An 18,799-nucleotide genomic window follows, 5' to 3' on the forward strand; every position below is an offset into this window, starting at 1 on the left:
GCTAGGTAGCTAGCAGTTAGCACAGGAGCAGGGAGCGTACGTAAGTACGTATACGACGTCATGAAGTCATCGTTAGGTTGATGTGACGTCATCGCGTAAGGTCGTCCCTGGCACTGGGTTGTATTCAAGTGAATACAAATTATGAGACGTTCAATGTCTTACGTTTATCGTCAGCATTGTGAGATAATATGTACGTCAAACGTTTGACTTTCTAAATCAGAATAAGATTCAGCAACACATAGGCAGAAATACAGATAAATAGAAAAAATCAAGAAAATAAATACTCAGACGTAGGTCTATGTAAAACGATGTAACATGAATAGAATACAATAATAAAAATAGAGCATATGGAGACAAAATGGCAAGGTAAAATGTTTTTGAAGAGTGTAAAGATCATTCTCAGGATTAACCTCATAAAAAGCAGATTAATTCTCTTTCAAAACACTTTCCAACCACAATTAAGGACAAAATAAATAAACCTAAAATGATTTCTATCATACCATACACATTTTAATGTGTTCACTTTTCAAAAGAAAACCATTTCACCAACACAAACAAATTACAATGTCCTGTTACTCTTTCCAACAGTCCATAATTATATCAGTCTTGTTAAACAAGTGTCAATAGTCCAAATAACCCCAAATAACTTCCTGATGTAAGTCAAGGGTTTGTGTGTGTGTGTGTGTGTGTGTGTGTGTGTGTGTGTGTGTGTGTGTGTGTGTGTGTGTGTGTGTATGGGAAGGTGTGTTGTATTGAAGGGGGTGAGTGGACGCTTCAGTCTAACTTCAGATCAGAACTAGAATTCATAAAGAAACTGTTAAACCTTTACTGACATGTTGTTACTTTGAAATGTATTTATTGTAAAGTCCACTCTGACCTTTTTGTCATATTTAAAGGTATTCAATATTTCACCTATATTCTGCTGCTATCAATTGAGTGAATTACTTCTTTAATTACAGCCCGACTCTAAAGTGTGATTCAGGAAAAAAGGGAGTAAATCAGCTTTATCTAAATCCTCTAAAAGCTCCATCGTTGAACAAACAGATGGAAGAAACAGAGTGGGGGTACAAACTACCCTGTTGACACAAACCCGCCGTAGTACAGGTAAACATACGCAAATCTATCACATTTACTTCCTATAAATGTAACTATATTTGCTAAATGACTAATACTGCATTGCAATATACTAATAGTAAATATAATACTAACCTAGTGTGTATATTATCTATATATTCTGTATGGTTTTGATACCCTGATCCTAAGAAAAACGATGTTTAATTAATGGTTGAAATGGCAAAATAAACTTGAGTTTACATCAGACATACAAATATAATGCATGCATGCAATACAAATTAAACAAATATGTAAAATATGTAAAGAAACAAATGAATTAATCTTAATTTAACAATAAATATGTTGACATTAATAAACAATGTCACATCACCTTTCATATTAAATTACAAAATATCAATGCAACACGACTTCTCAATGCGTCAATTAAACGTTAAGAGCTTCACATTAAGCACAAGTAGTTCATTAAATAACTGCATTTATAAATATGTGTTTTAATAATTTTTTTAAATGGAGTTTATCTTTTAGTGAGTTGCTTGTTTCCAACGAACAGCTTCCTGTTTAATTGGACGCTGTGATGTCAAACGGGGCAAAGAGGCTAAACACAGTAAGATGCCGTTAAATCTCAAATTATAGTCAGACTGTTAGTGCAGCGACAGCTGGTCCTCTGCTCGCTCTGCAGGGGGGCTGGGCATGGCTTCAGGGACTAGAGGTCCAGGATCAATACCAGGACCAGGACCAGCAGTTTACAATAAGACTTCAAGACGTTTGAACACTGTTACGGTCTTGACGTTACACCTCTGGCTGATCTTGACAGTCTTGTATTCGTGGCTCAGTCCTTGGCTCGTCCTTGCGTCTGGTATATTTGGAACAGGCTGATAATCAGGCTGATCCTGAAGTGAAGCCTGCAGTGACCCCTCAGGCCTCTCAGATCCACCAAGACCTCCTTCAGGAATACATGCTTGTATATGTGTACAACCTGAGATTCTAAAGGAACTTGTTGGTGTAGAAATTGTGATTGCATTACACCAAACACCAGCGACACATGTGAATAACATAAAGGGACACAGAGTAGAAGAACGAATATAGAGCAAAGGAGAGTTTGGAGCAATAGTTTGACATTTTGGGAAATAGGCTTATTTTACTTTATTGTAAAGTACTTCCTGCTGCATTTAATGAAAGTTGCTACAAATAAAGTTTTCTATTATTATATTATTTTTTGGGGGCATTTCTGCTTCTTTTGATAGCGATAGACAGACAGGAAAGGCAAGATTCTACTTCCTCTTCTTCTTATCATTATTGTTATTTTCATCATACTTTTTTTTCTCGATGAGAAGCTTGATATCACGCTCATGTGTATTTTAGTTTAGTTTATTAACTGGGTCCCATTAGCTGACGCATTAGCGGCCGCTAAACTTCCTGGGGTCCACAGAAAGGACAAAACGTAATACATAGAAAACGTGCAAAACATGACGTGAAACAAACAGTTAAAATAGTACAATCAGAATAATAAAGAATACAAATAGTACAGTCTGATACAGTCAAAGACTGGGATGTAAATTGTCATAACCGAACATATACACAGTGCATCCATAATTTATACAAAGAAGGATCAGAAGACTACAAAAGCAATGGAAAACGTTGAGTGGTTAGTGGCCTGAGGTGAGCCTTTAATTGTTTTTTAAATGACAGATGTTACCTGTATGAGTTCTATAAGGAGGTAGTAAGTTCCAAACAGTAATTGCAGTAAAATAACTGTCCGTTTGAGGAGGTTTGTTCTTGGGTTGGAGGTATCAAGTGACCTGAGCTAGGTTCCTTGTGTGATGGTTGTCTGTTACATGTGTATTGTAACTGATTGAAGAAATATTCAGGTGTCTGATTAAATACTATGTTTCTGAAGAACGTGAGAAGGCTATGGTGGAGTTTAATTAACTGAGAACCATGACAGGCGAGAGTGCATATGTGACGTATTAGTTCTCATTGAACACTGGAGTGCTGATCTGGCAGCTCGGTTTTGAACCAGTTGTAGTTTCTTTAAGTCCTTCTTAGCTGCTGCTGACCATATGAATGGACAGTAAAGACCAAGGACTGTAACACCTGACACACAACAGAGTGTTAAATAAGCAAAGCACTTTGTGGTCATAGCTATGCCCCTTCCCATTTTAGTGACAATGTGCTCAGACCACGACAGCTGTTGGTCCAACACTACACCAGTAGTTTGGTCTTCTTGACCCGCTCTATTGCCGAACCTGACATTGACAGGTGAAGCTGTTGGTCACCATTAAGCATATTCCTTGAGCCAAACACAATACTTTGAGAGTAAGTTTACAGAGTAAATGTGAAGCAGCATCCAGAGAGATTAGAAACAGGTGGAAAGAGCCTGACCGGCTCAGTCCAAACTTCAGAAAATCTGCCTATTAGCACCTCTAAAGCAGTCATTGTGGTAAGGTTGCCAGGAAAAATGTATCTTACAGACAACTGTGCATCAACATCAATGGTATAAAGCTCTACATCACTTTGCATAGAGGTCTGGTCTCTGCCAACATTGTGGGAACCATCTGAATCTCAAAACTCCATTTTATGAAACAGCTTTAATATGCGGGTGAATTGTTTCAAATGCAACTATCAATCAGTGAATTATGAACAAAACTGCTAAAATATTTTCAGTTTATAAAACACTGGACCCACAGTTCAGCAGCTTGCAGCTATAATTATTTTTATTTTGTCTCAATAGTTGATTTCTATTCTTATTTTTACAACATATTTGTTGTTTTCTCCTCCCATACCTTACTGTATACTGTCTCATTCAGCATTGATTTGGTCTCAGCTGTCGGTTCACCAGAACACAGTGGGGACGTTTCTGGAGCCATAAGCAGAATTTGATCTCCTCCCAAGTCACTCCACCCCAACCTGCTGCCCCAGGGCATAAATCAAGACACCTGAACAAAACCCTATGATGTAACTGTAAAATCTTGTCATTTGGTGTTCGTATTAATAGTATCACGAATATGAAAAGGTACCGTAAGACAACAACAGGTGAGTTTAAAAACAGTTTAAAGGTACACTCCCTGTGTTTCTAGCCCCAAATCCCAGAGTAATAATAACGTTAGTGACATTCCAATGGAAAACCTCTAGAAAACCTTTTTAGTTTTGACTGTAAATGTGTTTGGAATTATGAATTATGAATTGTTAACAACAAAGAACAACAGCCAAAAAAAAGGCCTTGTTTTATTGCCATCTAGTGTCCACACCAGAGTCAGGTATAGGCTGAATATATATATATATATATATATATATATATATATATATATATATACACACTAGGTGTGTGTGTGTGTGTGTCAGACACAGAGAGAGAGAGAGAGAGAGAGAGAGAGAGAGAGAGACATTACACTAGAGCTCTTGATCTCTCTTGATCAGCGTTGGTATCATTTGTCTTCAAGTCCACTTTGGCTCTTGTTACTGAAAAAAAGGTTCAGAAAGAAGTAATGACACATGATTAGTTGTGTTGTGTTCTCCAGCACACAAGAGTTAAAGTGAAGCAGGGACTGAGGTTAATTAAAGTGCTGACTTTAATATTTAAAATATATATATATATATATATATATATATATATATATATATATATATATATATATTATTTTTTTCATTGTATAATTTGCTTTTGTTCATTTTGCAAAATCACAAAAATATTTATGTAATATTAAAGTATTGCTTTGACTTTTGTAATACATCTAAATTGTTGACATATGTAGCTCTGTAAAGTCAAATTTAAGTGAATTGTGATGTGTTTTCTATTTCTTGTTGTTCATAACAAAGGCTTTACAGAAGTATATTATGTGATATATACATATATATATTGTGATTTATTATAGTTCCATATCAGTTACATTTTTACCATTATAATTGAAACACCATATTATCCAAAATACTTGTTTAATGCATTTATGAAGGCCGGAAATGAAGACTGGCCTGCTAAACAAAAGTTGAAGCGAGTTTACTTTCCAAACATCCGACTATTCATTTTGATGTAGTAAGTCATCATTTTGTATTTAATATCTCAAGATCTTGATTTAGTAATTAAAATTAACATGACGTTTGAGTATTTTTCTTCATCATTTCCAACTTTTTTTTTTTTTTCATACCACAAATAAGGCATTCTTTATGGAGGCCCATTTCCGGCAGCAAAAATAAATAAAAAATCACTGCAAAAATATTAGTATGTCACTACAAAAAATGTATAATAAAAATCACAAAAAATATTTTTTTTAAATAAAAAAAATAAATGAAAAATAATTACGAAATAGAAAGTCGGTTTTATTCTTTCTAAAAAAACGGTACATTTAAAAAATAAAATAAATAATAACTTTATAATTTTTTTGTAGTGATATTAATTTTTCTTTTGTGATTTTATTTGCTGGAGGAAATGGGCTTCCATACTCCAATGATATTCGTTTAAACAAAATTAATTGCAGATATTTTAACGTTAATGTCTACGTTGTTGTTGTTTTTTTACAGTCAACTGACATAATGAGCTCATCGGTGTGAGTTGATGTAACTCGGTCCGTGAACGCACCTCGCCTTGTCTGTCTGCTCTCTAGTTACAAGTATGGCGGCTTGGACTTGCGGAGGAGGAGGACAACTTCTTATAGATTCCTCCCAGAAAACTGTAGAAAAACGGCGGCTTTAAAACTCTCAACCGTCTCGGTAAAAAACACGACCTGGAACTGAGATACACGCGACGACGACCGCGCGCAACTTGTGGCTTTTGCGGAGTTTTTTTTTTCCTGGAAGATAACCTGGAGCTTGTGTGATGCGCGTGAGGACCCGCAGTCAAGAAACTCCCCTGACTGTCAGTTAGCTAGCCGGCTAGCTGCTAGCTCGTTAGCTCATCCACCGTTTCATGCTAACATTCGCTTGCAGGGGCTCCGTAGTAGCTCAAAAAAAGGCGGGCTAGCTTGCTGCTTTTATTTTACTCCCAGGAGACACAAGGGGATGGCATTTTGCCTCCATCCCGGTAAGCGAACTGGTTGAGAGGGGTGTGGGGAGAAAACATTTGGGCACCTGGTTGATAAGTTTTGTCGGCACTCATTAGCCTAGCCTAGCTTACTTGGTTCAACGCCAGAAAACGTTGGCCGAGAGAGTTAGCGCTAGCTTTGCCCCGTCCGTTTTGCGAGCTAGCCAATTAGCATTTTAGTTGCACAAGAAGACCTGCGCTAATCCCTTGTTCATGAGTGTTTTTTGACGCGTCTGCACTAACAAATATCAGACCAAGAACCGCTTTAGTTAGCTTAATTGACCGTAAATGATAAATAACTCAGGGATGTTTTTTTGCTAGTTAGTCGTTAGCGACCTTACAGGTGTTCTGGTAGAGGGAGTGGTGGCGCTAGGTAGCTAAGCTAAGGTATCAGGGTAAACGGCGTCATTCAGATTAGTATGGCTGTAAATGACGAATAGATTACAAGACGACACGTTACTAAGCGGTGTGTCAACCGACTGGCGTGTTGCACATTGCTGCGAGACAAGACTTAACACTGCTAGAAAGCGCGCAATAATATTGTTAACTGTTCCCTTTGCCTGCTTCTTCAGTGCCGGAATAGTTTGATGGACGTGGGAGGCTGTTTTCCAGGCTGTCAGTGCTGTAATACTCAGTCATGTATGTCTTGACACATGGCACCCTGGTCTGTGCATAGTGCCTGCTGTCAGATATACATATATATATAGATATATATATATATAAGTATCGTTATGTAGCTTTGGTGCACAGTCAGTGAGGGGAATGTCTTGTCTTTTTTATACCTGTTGGTTTGTTTTTTATTTTCATTTGTTTCAAACACAGGAGTGTGAATCGCAGTGGAGAAGCAGTGCAGCCCGGGCTGTGCACAGTGGACAATGTTTATTAGTTAGTGCCTAGGAACTTAAAAGGACTGACAGTTCTGCCTACACATAATAGGCAACAGATATTGTACTTTTATTCATTGGTGGATTGTAACAGAAGACTGCCACTCTGGATCAAGAAAACCTGCCCCCCGTGTCTGGTTGGAGTAACACTCTTAAGCCAAAACCAATGCCTTCGCCGCTGGCCGCGTTCGCCTGCCGACCCAACTCGCACCCATTCCAGGAGCGGCATGTGTACCTGGATGAGCCGGTCAAGATCGGCAGGTCGGTGGCTCGGTGTCGGCCGGCCCAGAACAACGCCACCTTTGACTGCAAGGTGCTGTCCAGGAATCATGCCCTGGTTTGGTTCGACCACAAGACCGGCAAGGTAAGAGAGGATGATTGTTACTAATCTGACGTTTTGTTCCTGTATTGTCCCTCAACAGGAGTGCCCTTTTTTTGTCATGTTTTCCATAATTGTCGAGCAGGCAAGCCTTCTATGACAGCCTCGTGGACCGTAACTTCACAAATGACCACCTCAAAATGATTGTAAATCTTATTTAAATGGCCAGCAGCTCTGCCTCCATCACACATGTTACTGCTTTACATCCTAACACCCTGAAGCAAGACCTGTTCCTGAGTGTGAACTCTGCTCAGGCCTGAACAGATTAACTTTGTTTTAAGGGTGAGATCACATCAAGCATGTTTGAAGGCAAACATCAAACTCTGCAGTGATTCCTTCTAAATAACTCCACCCAACACTGAACTTGGAGGGTAATACATAATTGAGTAAAGGAAATGATCACAAAACTCAAAGGGATTATGGATAGAAACACACAGATGCTGGTCCTCATGCTAGGAAAGCTGAAAAGAAGAAAGTAAAGTCGATCGATTCTGGAGTTATGTTCCACCTACCGGAAAAAGATTTACTTTAAGTCAGTCTCACAAATAGACAATTGTAGAGCGAGAAAGGGGATGGAGCATTGCAGTTATGTAGCATAGTTTGGCTGCTAAAGCGCTCCTAAAAGCAAAATCTCACCCTGATCATCCACATTCTTGTGACGATTGTGATTGTTGTCTAGGGGTTAAATTTACTGCTGGATTAAACACAAATTCAATGCAGGTATCTACTGAGGAATGTCCTTAGTCCAGTCTAGGACTCTACTTAATCCTTGGCTAGGAAACCAGCCTGTTATTTCTTTTAGAATCCACAGGTCTGAGATCTGATTCAGATCAGTGTGTGTGTGGTTTCTCTGTAGAACAGGTTGAACAGGCTGAGACAACCACGGGATTAACCCAACTATGTGGCATGCAGGGACTTTGAAATACTGTGTGTGTGTGTGTGTGTGTGTGTGTGTGTGTGTGTGTGTGTGTGTGTGTGTGTGTGTGCGTGTGTGTGTGCGTGCGTGCGTGCGTGCGTGCGTGCGTGCGCTCACACAGCATAAGCTATTTATAATGACACCAGTAGCGTCATCCTTTCCTCTCTTAAGCGATAAACGCACACACACGCATATTGACATGCACTAATTTATTGGCGCTAAGGATTCAAAGTGGATAAACTGTCACCACAGGTTATTTATGGCTCAGAAAAGGGCTGAGCTGGTACTTTTGTATAATGAACCCAGTCACTGACTAGCCCAGTATTTAACTAGCTCAATCATATAAGAAAGATTTAAGTGTGTGAAGTGTTTAATGAACACACAATAGGAACTCTATTTCCTCAAATACAAGAAGACCTTCTTCTGCAACACCTTTTTTTTTTTTTTTAAGATAAAGAGTTTTTAAAGATGTAAAACACTTTAAAGGGTGGGCAGATTAAACCCACATTTTTTGAATTAATTGTACCGTTTTAAATAAAGGTTCAGTAAATGTGGGTTCCCTGTGAGGGGTTAAGTTTGCCAACCATGAACCTCAGCATCCCTGGTCTCAACTATTATCATAAGTCTGTTATTTTACACAAATTAGCATAGCTGCTAGCAGACTTTTTCTTATTCATAGACTTCATACTCTTAACACTGCGTTGAAATGAAACAAAGTTTTGACAGGTTGTTATGTTGCAAAGAATATCGCACAATCACACACGCGTTACGTTTTTTTGTCGAGCTCCACATATGCTTACATTTCGGCGAAAAAACGCAGACGCTTCATCCAGTAATCGTATTAACTTGCGGTGAAAGACGAGACGGAGAGTCGCTAACTTTACTCTAAACCGCGAGTCGCTTAAAGGTTCTGAAATATTCGGGACTGTTCACAAAACATTCGGAGCTGTGTCGCTTACATCAACGTGTTTGGAATATTGCCATTATCGTGACATTAAATTATTTTTTTTGTCATATGTATCAAAATTATACCGGCATCAATATGATGTGGCACACCCCTAGCGTCAGCTAAACTTTACATCCGTCTGGAAGCGAGCCCGTCAATAAAGGCGTATTTACATTAAGATTTTGATATGTTTGACACATTTATGGATGAACTGATAAAGAGCAACGGCTGAGTATTCACCTTTTTTTCTCACACACACACACACACACACACACACACACACACACACACACACACACACACACACACACACACACACACACCTACCTACAGACCTGGCTTGCCTGACCGATGGTTTAACCGTAGGTTCCTCTTATAGTAGCAGCTGTGGTGTTTGTCACATGAGTCTGCAGTTTGTTTCTTCAACAACCAGCCTACAGTTTCCCTTTGCTCTAATGGATTGAAACAGTTTATTTTCACCTGAATTGTTCTGCGTTGTGACTGAGAGCGTGGAGATCTGCATACCACTCGGGTAAATGTCAGTGGAAACTTATGTTTTACTGCACATATTGACACGATCTCATGGCTTTTAACTGGCAGCTTTCACCTCCATCATGTCTTTGAGTGATAAGTGTGCACTGGAGGGAAACGGGTGCGATCGGTCGCATCCTGTGATTGATGAACCAATCGGTCGGCTCAGTGATCCAGCAGATTGCTTTATTATTGATGTTATCTTTCTGTACATCGGAGCAGAGTCCACCTAGTCTACTGGAAGACTGGAAGAGGTCGCACCAAGATCCCTCACTCTTAGATCACTGGAACATGCTCACTTCTCAGACTCAACTGGAGCTGCTGGAAAAAAACATCTCAACACGATGACATCATGTCTTCTTACATTTGGTCAGTTTTATTGTTTTACAGCCAGACTGAAATGTGATTTAAGGATTGAGACAGAACGCTGTGATTACATGTTGTATAGTGTAGCTTGCTGATCTCACGGCCTCCCTCTGGGACTTTGACACACCGACGACTGCGAAGGAGGGATGAACTAATTGACACGAGCACAGCTGGTGGGATGAATATCTGAAGGGCTCTGAGAGGAAAATAATGATGAAGTGTGTTCTTATTTAAGCAGCAGCCCATCATGGGAAGGTCAGATCAAACCCAGCTGCTCTGCTCTTAACCCTGGAGGTCTACTGTAAGAGAAGAAGAGATCCAGACAGACAGACAGACAATGTAACATGCTAGTTGTCCTAGCATCCTAACCCAGCTACTGATCTAGTCCTTGTCGTGTTTGAGTAATGTTTGGTATAAACTGCAGTGGCCAACTGTTTTTGGGGAATTATGGTGTGTGTGTGTGTGTGTGTGTGTGTATATATATATATATATATATATATATATATATATATATATATATATATATTTGTGAGCTGTTTTTGTTTTTTTTGTTGTTGTTTTTTTTTAAAGATCCAGAAGGAACCAGTGGGCTCGGAGCTGAGAGAAGTCAGAAAGTATTGAGACCGTCTCACGCATTGCTGGTTCTGGTCTTTTCATTGGTTTTCGTTGGTTTTGTTGTTTCTGTTTCTCTAAGTAATGGTAGCAGTATGGAATATTTTAAACAATACTCAACACTTATAAGACCTTTTTGATTGTGACATAATAATAGTGAGACAACAACAGGTGTATTTAATGACACCAATAAAGGTTGCTTTCATTGTAGGTTTAGTTCCTAGACTGTGGTGTTGTGCATAACGACTCACTGGCCCACTTAATGGAGCTGAGCCATCATTGATGTCTACACCTGTAATGACCAGTCAACCTGTCTCTTGTTAGGATTACTTTTACAGTCTCACAGGAGAACATTGTCTTGGATTAAGGGAAATTTTGCTTCAAAACCAAACACAACAACTTTGAAAACTACTTGAAATGCGGCCTATAAGGGACATCGTACTTAAGACGGCAGTTCTGTCACTGTCAGTCAGTCATTAAAGCAAGCAGCCTGTCAGTAGTGCTGCCTCTAAACGGGGAATGTTCATGAGAAGAGTCCATAAGAACGCCCGTCTCTTGTGATGTTTACCACCTTTTCAATGGTTTGTGAGTTGTGACGTATTAGCTGACATTTTCAGAAATGGTACAGCCCATGGAAGTTCATTTTTCGGTGGATGTTAAGATAATATATTGTGATTTTAGTCGCATAAAGTGTTTCCTGGTAATTTTATAATATGACTGAGGAAAATGTTGATATTTTGCTGTTGTTCATTATCGTCGTTACGTTCATGCACTTCCTCCATTACGCTAGCTTGTTTAAATAGTTTGCTCGGTGGCTTCTAGACGCCGACGGTAGCGTCCATGTTGTGTATATAATGTATATAATATATAATGCCAAGACCTTTCATGTCGTAAACCACGAGTCACAAGATCCATTTGAAGTAGAAATGCACCGAAACTGACTCAAATATCTAGGTTGGGTATCGGTGAAAATATGTCAATCTGGAATTTAATACCACTATTTTAATAAATGACAATAATAATTATTTATGCAGTGTTTAAGTGAAGCCTGATGTTGCCTTACTCATAAAAGAATAATCCCAGTCACTTCCAGATAGTGAGGCACACGGCTGATTGATTAAACGTCGGATCGGTAGTCGGTATAGGCCGATGCCCAAAAGCCCAGGGATCGGTATCAGGACTGAAAGAAGTCAGATCGGTGCATCTCTCATTTGAATGCAGCAATCGGCCCCTCAGACACTTCTAAACAGCAGCCGGTCAGCTGCTGGTGTGTTCAGGCAGATGGCCGGTTAAACCAGCTTTATAACTCAGTGTGGAGATCTGTCATACAGCCGTATCACTTAGTTATCCAGTCATTTGTTTATCCATCCACTGTGTGTGAGTGTGTGTACCCTGAATATTAATAATATTAACATGCAACAGAACTACTAGATTCGGGACACTGAAAAGCACTTTTTGGGCATTCATGCAACAACCAGGGTTTAGTTATTGTTGCAAGAAAAGGTAAATAGAATATTAATTCAAGCTGCTTGTCAAATTATGGTTTGGGTCGAGCAAATGGCTGGTGAGTTTGTTAAATACTAGCAGGTTAGCTGATAGTTAGAAGGTAAAATACTGCATGGTCGTGCGTCCTGCTTCATTAATACCCAGCTGGCGAGGGAACATTCTGCTGCATAAAGTGCTGCAGCGCTGCATGAAACGGTGTTGGAGCTAAATCTGTCCTCTTGTGGCCCACATGTCTCGTGCAGCGCCTCACATCAGGGCATCTGCAGCATTGTTCTGCAGGCCGATGTCACGTTTTTGGGTCAGCCCTCTGTGGAGGATTCAGAGTAGAGAAAAGTGAAAAGAATGCCGGGGAAACTCTGACTTTAATTACAGTATGAATGAATAGCTTTAAGAAGCCTCGTGGGTTGAACAGGTGTAAATACCTGTCAGCAAGTAGGAACCTGTGCAGAGGGAATATCCCCTGTTAAAAACCAACCGTGTCATTGTATAAATGTTCCATGCTCAGTTATCTACAGTTTACATCTGTTACTGTAAATGAGAACATCAGCTGCTGTTTGATTGCACTGTGATGGGAAATAATGGCAATGTACTGCTATGGTATGGTTTTTAATTTCTTGGTCAGTGAAGCTACCATGTGTTGCTAATACTTAGCATGTTTACTGAAGCTGTGAGACATTTTATGAAGTACAAACAACCGTTTGAACGTTTTGTGAAAAATGTAAATATTAAGTCCGTAATGATCTGTCCCACCTTAACATTCATTGTATTGGAGCAACAGGCGGAGTCTCGTGCTCTTGTGGGAGTTTCTGTAAAATGTCGCTCTGATGTGTTGAATGCCTCGTTGCCTTTTTAGCAAAGCAGTGTTTCCTCGAGGGTAAGGAGCAGCCAGCCAACGGGGGGGAAGAGTAGCCAGCCAGGGTCAGACTAAAGAGTAAAGACAAACTTTATTCTAGTTGAATATTTATTTATTTACACATATCACAACCTTTGTCTCAACATTGAACTCTTCTGGAAATGTTTTTATTCGCAAATTTGACAAACAGTTTGCTTATTATTTTACAAAAAGGAGCTTGCTAACGCTAATAATAATCCTGGATATTAATAATCATAATAATCATGATAGCCTGGACTATCTTCCTATTTTCCAGTTCTCTCTGCTGTTGCACACCTAAACCAGCTGATGCTATTTTTACATTATTGATTAATTTTCCACTGCTTAGGGCCAGTAAACCGATGGATTTAGAACACAGTCAGCGAGACTCTCCTTATACTTGTTCCCTAACTACCTAGTTATTTAAGACGTAACTATGATTAACATCGCTCAGTGCTTCTCATGGACGACTTTAGGATTTAATTAAAATTAAATACTTGTATGTACCTGACTGTTGTAATAAAGTTGATTCAGTTGTCTACCAGCAGTTTATCCAAAGCTCTGCAATGTTGTTTAGGATTAGGCTGCATCTACAATCATTTGGGCAAATGATGTATTGGTTCTCATTCACTTAAACTTTATTTGTTGAAAAAGTTAAAGCTCTATTAGCATGTTTTGATCCTGAAACAGTTTGGCAGACATGTTTGCTGTTTGCCTTTTCCCACTGTTGTGTTTTTAGATAAGTTAAGTTAGCATTACAGGCTAAATGTTTTTCACTGTTAATCACACGTCCTCCACTCTTGTGCCACCCTTTTCATTGGTCTCACCACTTCAGTCTGTGATGTATAACACACTTTACGGCCTGGTACGGCTCTGTAATGAGGTGGTGTTGATTTCAGTCAAAGTAAATAGATTTACGGACTTCACTGGTCGTTCATGCAGCCATCAGACCAGAGTGTTGACATCTTATTACGACAGCCACTCATTTCCCAGCATCCTTTTATCACATAGATGCTCATAAGGCTTAGTTTGTGCTGGGTAAAATCTGATATTGTCAGTGTAGTTGTTGGGTTATAATGAGAACACACGCACACACCCCCACACACCTACAGTAGATGAGTCATTAGATAGCTGCAGGCTTCAGGTGAGGCCAGATATTCACAGGGTCCAGAATTAGCATCCTACTTCACTACGAACTCTTATCACTACAACACATAATGTGATTGACTACGTTTTGTTATGCAGTGTTTCACCGTCAACACTTTTTAAATGAACCCTCGCTGTTAGCCTTTTGCTACCGTTACGCTTACTTTATCTAGCGGTCAAACATCTGGCCTCAGGCTGGCTACCACAGAGGGAAGTTCTGCAAATTCTGCAAGTATGTGGCGGCACAATGGCGGAGAAGATTGAGCTAACGGAGGGTAGTTGGTTTGTGATGAAGACGACCAGAGAGCTAATCAGCCAGTCAACCAGGAAGCCGGTGGACGGCCGCGCTGACAGCAGAGCGGAGCTGTTGTCTGAGTGTCGGTACTCCACAGCATGATAATGATCTCCAGTGTGAATGAATACCAACACAGGCACAGGAGTGCTGTGACACGCAGACAGGACACCGCTGTGTGTGTGTGTGTGTGTGTGTGTGTGTGTGTGTGTGTGTGTGTGTGTGTGTGTGTGTGTGTGTGTGTGTGTGTGTGTGTGTGTGTGTGTGTGTGTGTGTGTGTGTGTGTGTGTGTGTGTGTGTGTGTGAGAGAGCGCGCAACGCTGCACCCAAACACTGCAGCAGGACGCCATGATGGAGCGTTAGAAGAGAGGGAGAGGAGATCTTTGGGAATCTCACATTTCAGATTCAAAACTACTTTCATGATTCAATGAATATATATATATATATATATATATATACACACACACACACACACACACACACACACACACACACACACACATACTTTTTTTAAGCTAACGTTTGTTTTTGACTCTGAATATTAAAGTAAATGATTCCGCTTTTCAATTTGTTTAAAGCTCACTAAAGTATGGCTCGCACATCGTGGGCTTGACACTGGATATCATAAATTAATAATTCATATTCAAAGTTTTGTGTTAGCTAGCTAACATTATTAGCTATCCTACCTCGGAGCAAACAAAGTAGTTCTTGTTGATCTTCAGTGGGTTGAGCTGCGAGTGAGGTCTCATCTGTTTGTTTCTTACAAATGAACACTTGTTTAATGTGCTCTTAACTCTCAGGACTTGCAGTGAAGTTCCTAATAGAATATTCCTCAGTTAGTACAACACAAGCAGCTGCTGGTGAGGATGTCAAGGGTCACTACAATAGATGGAGCGATAGAGGTATTTCACTTATGTTTAAAGGTTCGATACACCACCCGATGGATGACAGAAGGAACATAGTTAGAAGAAGCCAGATGCTGGTTGATACGATGACATTTAAGTAAAACAAAATGTTGTTTTTCTTACGTAAAAGCTTTTTTCCTCAGTTCATCATAAAACTTCATTTCTTCCATGTTCTACGTCATCATCTCCGGCTCTTTTCTTTCTCTTGGAGGTGTGATTGTTTGACTCGTGACATTTTGACTATCTTGGACTTCATACTTGTGCTGAGCTAGAGGCAGGTTTTTATAATTTGATCATACATGATGCTTTTTAGAGATCTTTTGACTCTTTTGTGACCGTGGCTGAGTGGAGAGCAGGGCCGCCTTTCAATCAGAGGGTCGGCGGTTCGATCCCCGGCTCCTGCTCCGCTAGTCTCATGTCAATGTGTCCTTGAGCAAGACACTTAACCCCAAAATGTCTCCCGTAGCTGCGCCTACGGTAGATAGATACTGAACTGTAAGTCGCTTTGGATAAAAGCGTCTGTTAAATGACTGTAATGTAATGTCTTTTCTACACATCTTATTGGCTGCTAGATGAGTGAAACATTCAGAAAGGATTAACACACCAGCTGAACATTCTCCAGCCTGGTAGGAAAAGTTGTCGTCAAAAAGCCAGAAGAACCAGTTGACCAGAATGAACTCGGGTCAACAGGTGAACCTGGTTTTATCTACTAACCGATGAAGCAACTCATCCAGAGACTTCAGCTTTTCAACACTTCCTCACACAGGAAGGAGGAAGCTGTCGACACAAACGGCCTGTTATCAGCTTGTTGTTAGAAGATTTACAGCAAAGTGACTTTACTCATGAAGCCATTCAGAAATAAGTCTTGTCTTGAATTTACCTTCTTTGTAATTGACAGAAAATATTTCATAAAAGGCATTTTATTACCAATGAAACTGGAGATTTAAAAACCTTTGTGTCATTTAGTAATGCATGATTTTACCTTTTTATAAAAGATGAACATAACTGCAGCTGAACATTATCCAGCGTTTTAGGAAGGTTTTTATTCTCTAGATGTCTGTTCAGCTTCCAAATAAGGATGAATATTTTATTCATAAAGATTTCATATTTCTTGCCAAGATTTGAGACACAACAGAGTTAAATGTCCTAGAAAAGACATTTTATGGCTTTTTTGCCTTAATTGGATTCCTTCAATGAAGGAAAGGAAACATAGTTTGTATTAAGTGTTTAATCTAAATATTAACGTGTAACATCAAAAATACACCTGACGTTAAAAAAGATTGAGTAATTATCAAAATCTCTCTCTGTCTCTCTCTGTGTCTCTGTCTCTGTGTGTCTCTCTCTCTATCTCTATCTCTCTCTTTGTCTTTCTCTGTGTGTGTGTGTGTCTCTCTCTCTCTATTTCTGTCTCTCTCTCTGTCTCTCTATCTATCTCTCTCTCTTTTACTCTCTGTCTCTGTCTTTCTCTCTCTCTCTGTCTCTGTGTGTCTGTCTCTCTATTCCCCCCCTTCCCTCCACAAACCACTAAAGCGACAGAGCTGAAAATAGGGTTACAGCTGAAATCTGTATCGTGAATCACTGTATCAGGCCAGGACTCACCTTTCAAGGAAACGCACAAACAGACCGTTCTGCAGGAATACGCTCACGTGTTCTCTGATGAATAAATATAGAAATCCCTCTTTCTGTTTGCCAGTAGCAGCAAACGGCCTCTTTTTGGAAACGGTGGCAGGAGTCCAAGCTTCTCTCTCTCTCTCTCTCTCTCTCTCTCTCTCTCTCTCTCTCTCTCTCTCTCTCTCTCTCTCTCTCTCTCTCTCTCTCTCTCTCTCTCTCTCACCCTCGTGCACACACACACCACTGTCACCTGGAAATGCTCTGCTAGTTTTAAGAAGCACACAGTTCACCTTCTTAATCTTTCACGGCGAACATTATCCATGACTTCTGACTCATGTGGAAGTTGACAAATAGCTCGTGAGCACTGCGGCACAGTCCAAAAAGTGGGTCCGTCATATATGAACGGGAGATGTCTCCTTGGGTGGAGCAGGTCGTCCTTTTAAAACTACAAGGTTGGAGGTCCGATTCCTGACTCCTCAAGTGTCCTTGAGCGAGACATGGAACCCTAAGTTGCTCCCTCCAGGCGCTTCACAGCCGTCCACTGCTCCCTAAATGCTTAGGATGGGTTGAATGGTAAACAATGACTTGTTTACGTCCTAAATGAGGCTGAATACCAGCAGAGTTAGGGTGAGGATGGCTGACATTGAGCAGCCAAATATGGAGACAATCCGACCGGCTCCCCCCGGCTTAACAACTATCAAATGGAAGCATTTCACTTCTTCTTTCGTCCCAAATCGGAAAGGATCAAAGCAAATCAGGAAGTAGATCTCAGCTCTTATTGCACCAGGATTTGCGTCCCTACTTTGCGATATGTATAAGTTGGTAGGATAGAAGCAACCTGCTAACCATCCATTGCTACTGGAACACGTTATCGCTGTAGTTATTGTTTACACATGTTCCAGGGTCATGCTCTTTGCCCCGTCTTGGTTGAAGAGAGAAGTCTATATTGATTTGTGAAAATGAGCAACTTTTTTATGTCAAATGCTTCAGAACATGCTGAAGTCTGTGCAACAAGGACGCTATACAGACACACATTAGCTGCAGCTGTTATGTCAATTTAAACGGTTAGGTAAATGGAAGTCTCTCTCTGTGTCTCTCTATGTCTGTCTCTCTTTTTCTGTCTATCGGTTTTTCTTTCTCTCTCTCTCTCTCTCTCTCTCTTTCTCTCTCTCTCTCGCTCTCTCTGTGTTTCTCTTTCTGTGTCTCTCTCTCTATGTCTCTCTCTCTCTATGTCTCTCTGTTTTTCTTTCTCTGTCCCCCCCCCCGCCACTACCGGCTTCCTTGAGCGTGACCGATTCATTCATGTACTAAGAGGTGGAGATAATCTCTCTCCTCAGCTCCAGTCCTGTGTGACCAATCTTCTGACATCTCTACAGAGAGCCGTCATACTTTAACTGTTGGTAATTATTAACACGACTCTCATGGCTTCTTCTTTGTTTAACGTTAACCTTCCTCTTGACTTGTGGGGCTTTGACTTCTGATGTCGATCCTTTGCTCTTTGATCTGTTCAAGTAATAGATTACTGAATTTACTACATTACAGTAAAGTATCTGTATTGTATCAGCTCTTGAACCTACATTCACAGTATTTCCTAATTCCTGCTTCCATTGTAGTAATGTTTTAAAATCATTTTTGAATAATATATTCATTAGTTTTGTGTGTCTCTGGGATATAAACCATTTTAGTTTAGCTTTCAGATAATTGCTCTGGTATTGAAGGTGATATTTTGGATTGAAGTCGTCGATG

General features: G+C 40.0%; 1 protein-coding gene across 9 annotated transcripts in view; it reads left to right on the forward strand.

The window, feature by feature from the left end:
* The first annotated feature begins 5,671 nt into the window (after nt 1–5,671).
* The window catches only part of slmapa (sarcolemma associated protein a), a 54,359-nt gene continuing 41,231 nt past the window's right edge, over nt 5,672–18,799 (forward strand). For 8 of the 9 annotated variants that reach the window (XM_068704494.1, XM_068704499.1, XM_068704497.1 and 5 more), the window contains exon 1: nt 5,672–7,336. In XM_068704494.1, coding sequence (XP_068560595.1) covers nt 7,139–7,336 — 198 coding nt within the window. In that variant the 5' untranslated portion in view covers nt 5,672–7,138. The remainder of the gene's footprint in view (nt 7,337–18,799) is intronic. The other variant, XM_068704495.1, reaches the window with a different exon arrangement.

Source organism: Cebidichthys violaceus, unplaced genomic scaffold (assembly GCF_023349555.1).
Source record: "Cebidichthys violaceus isolate CVI_PGR_0920_01 unplaced genomic scaffold, fCebVio1.0.p SCAF_93, whole genome shotgun sequence".
NCBI classification, from domain to species: domain Eukaryota; kingdom Metazoa; phylum Chordata; class Actinopteri; order Perciformes; family Stichaeidae; genus Cebidichthys; species Cebidichthys violaceus.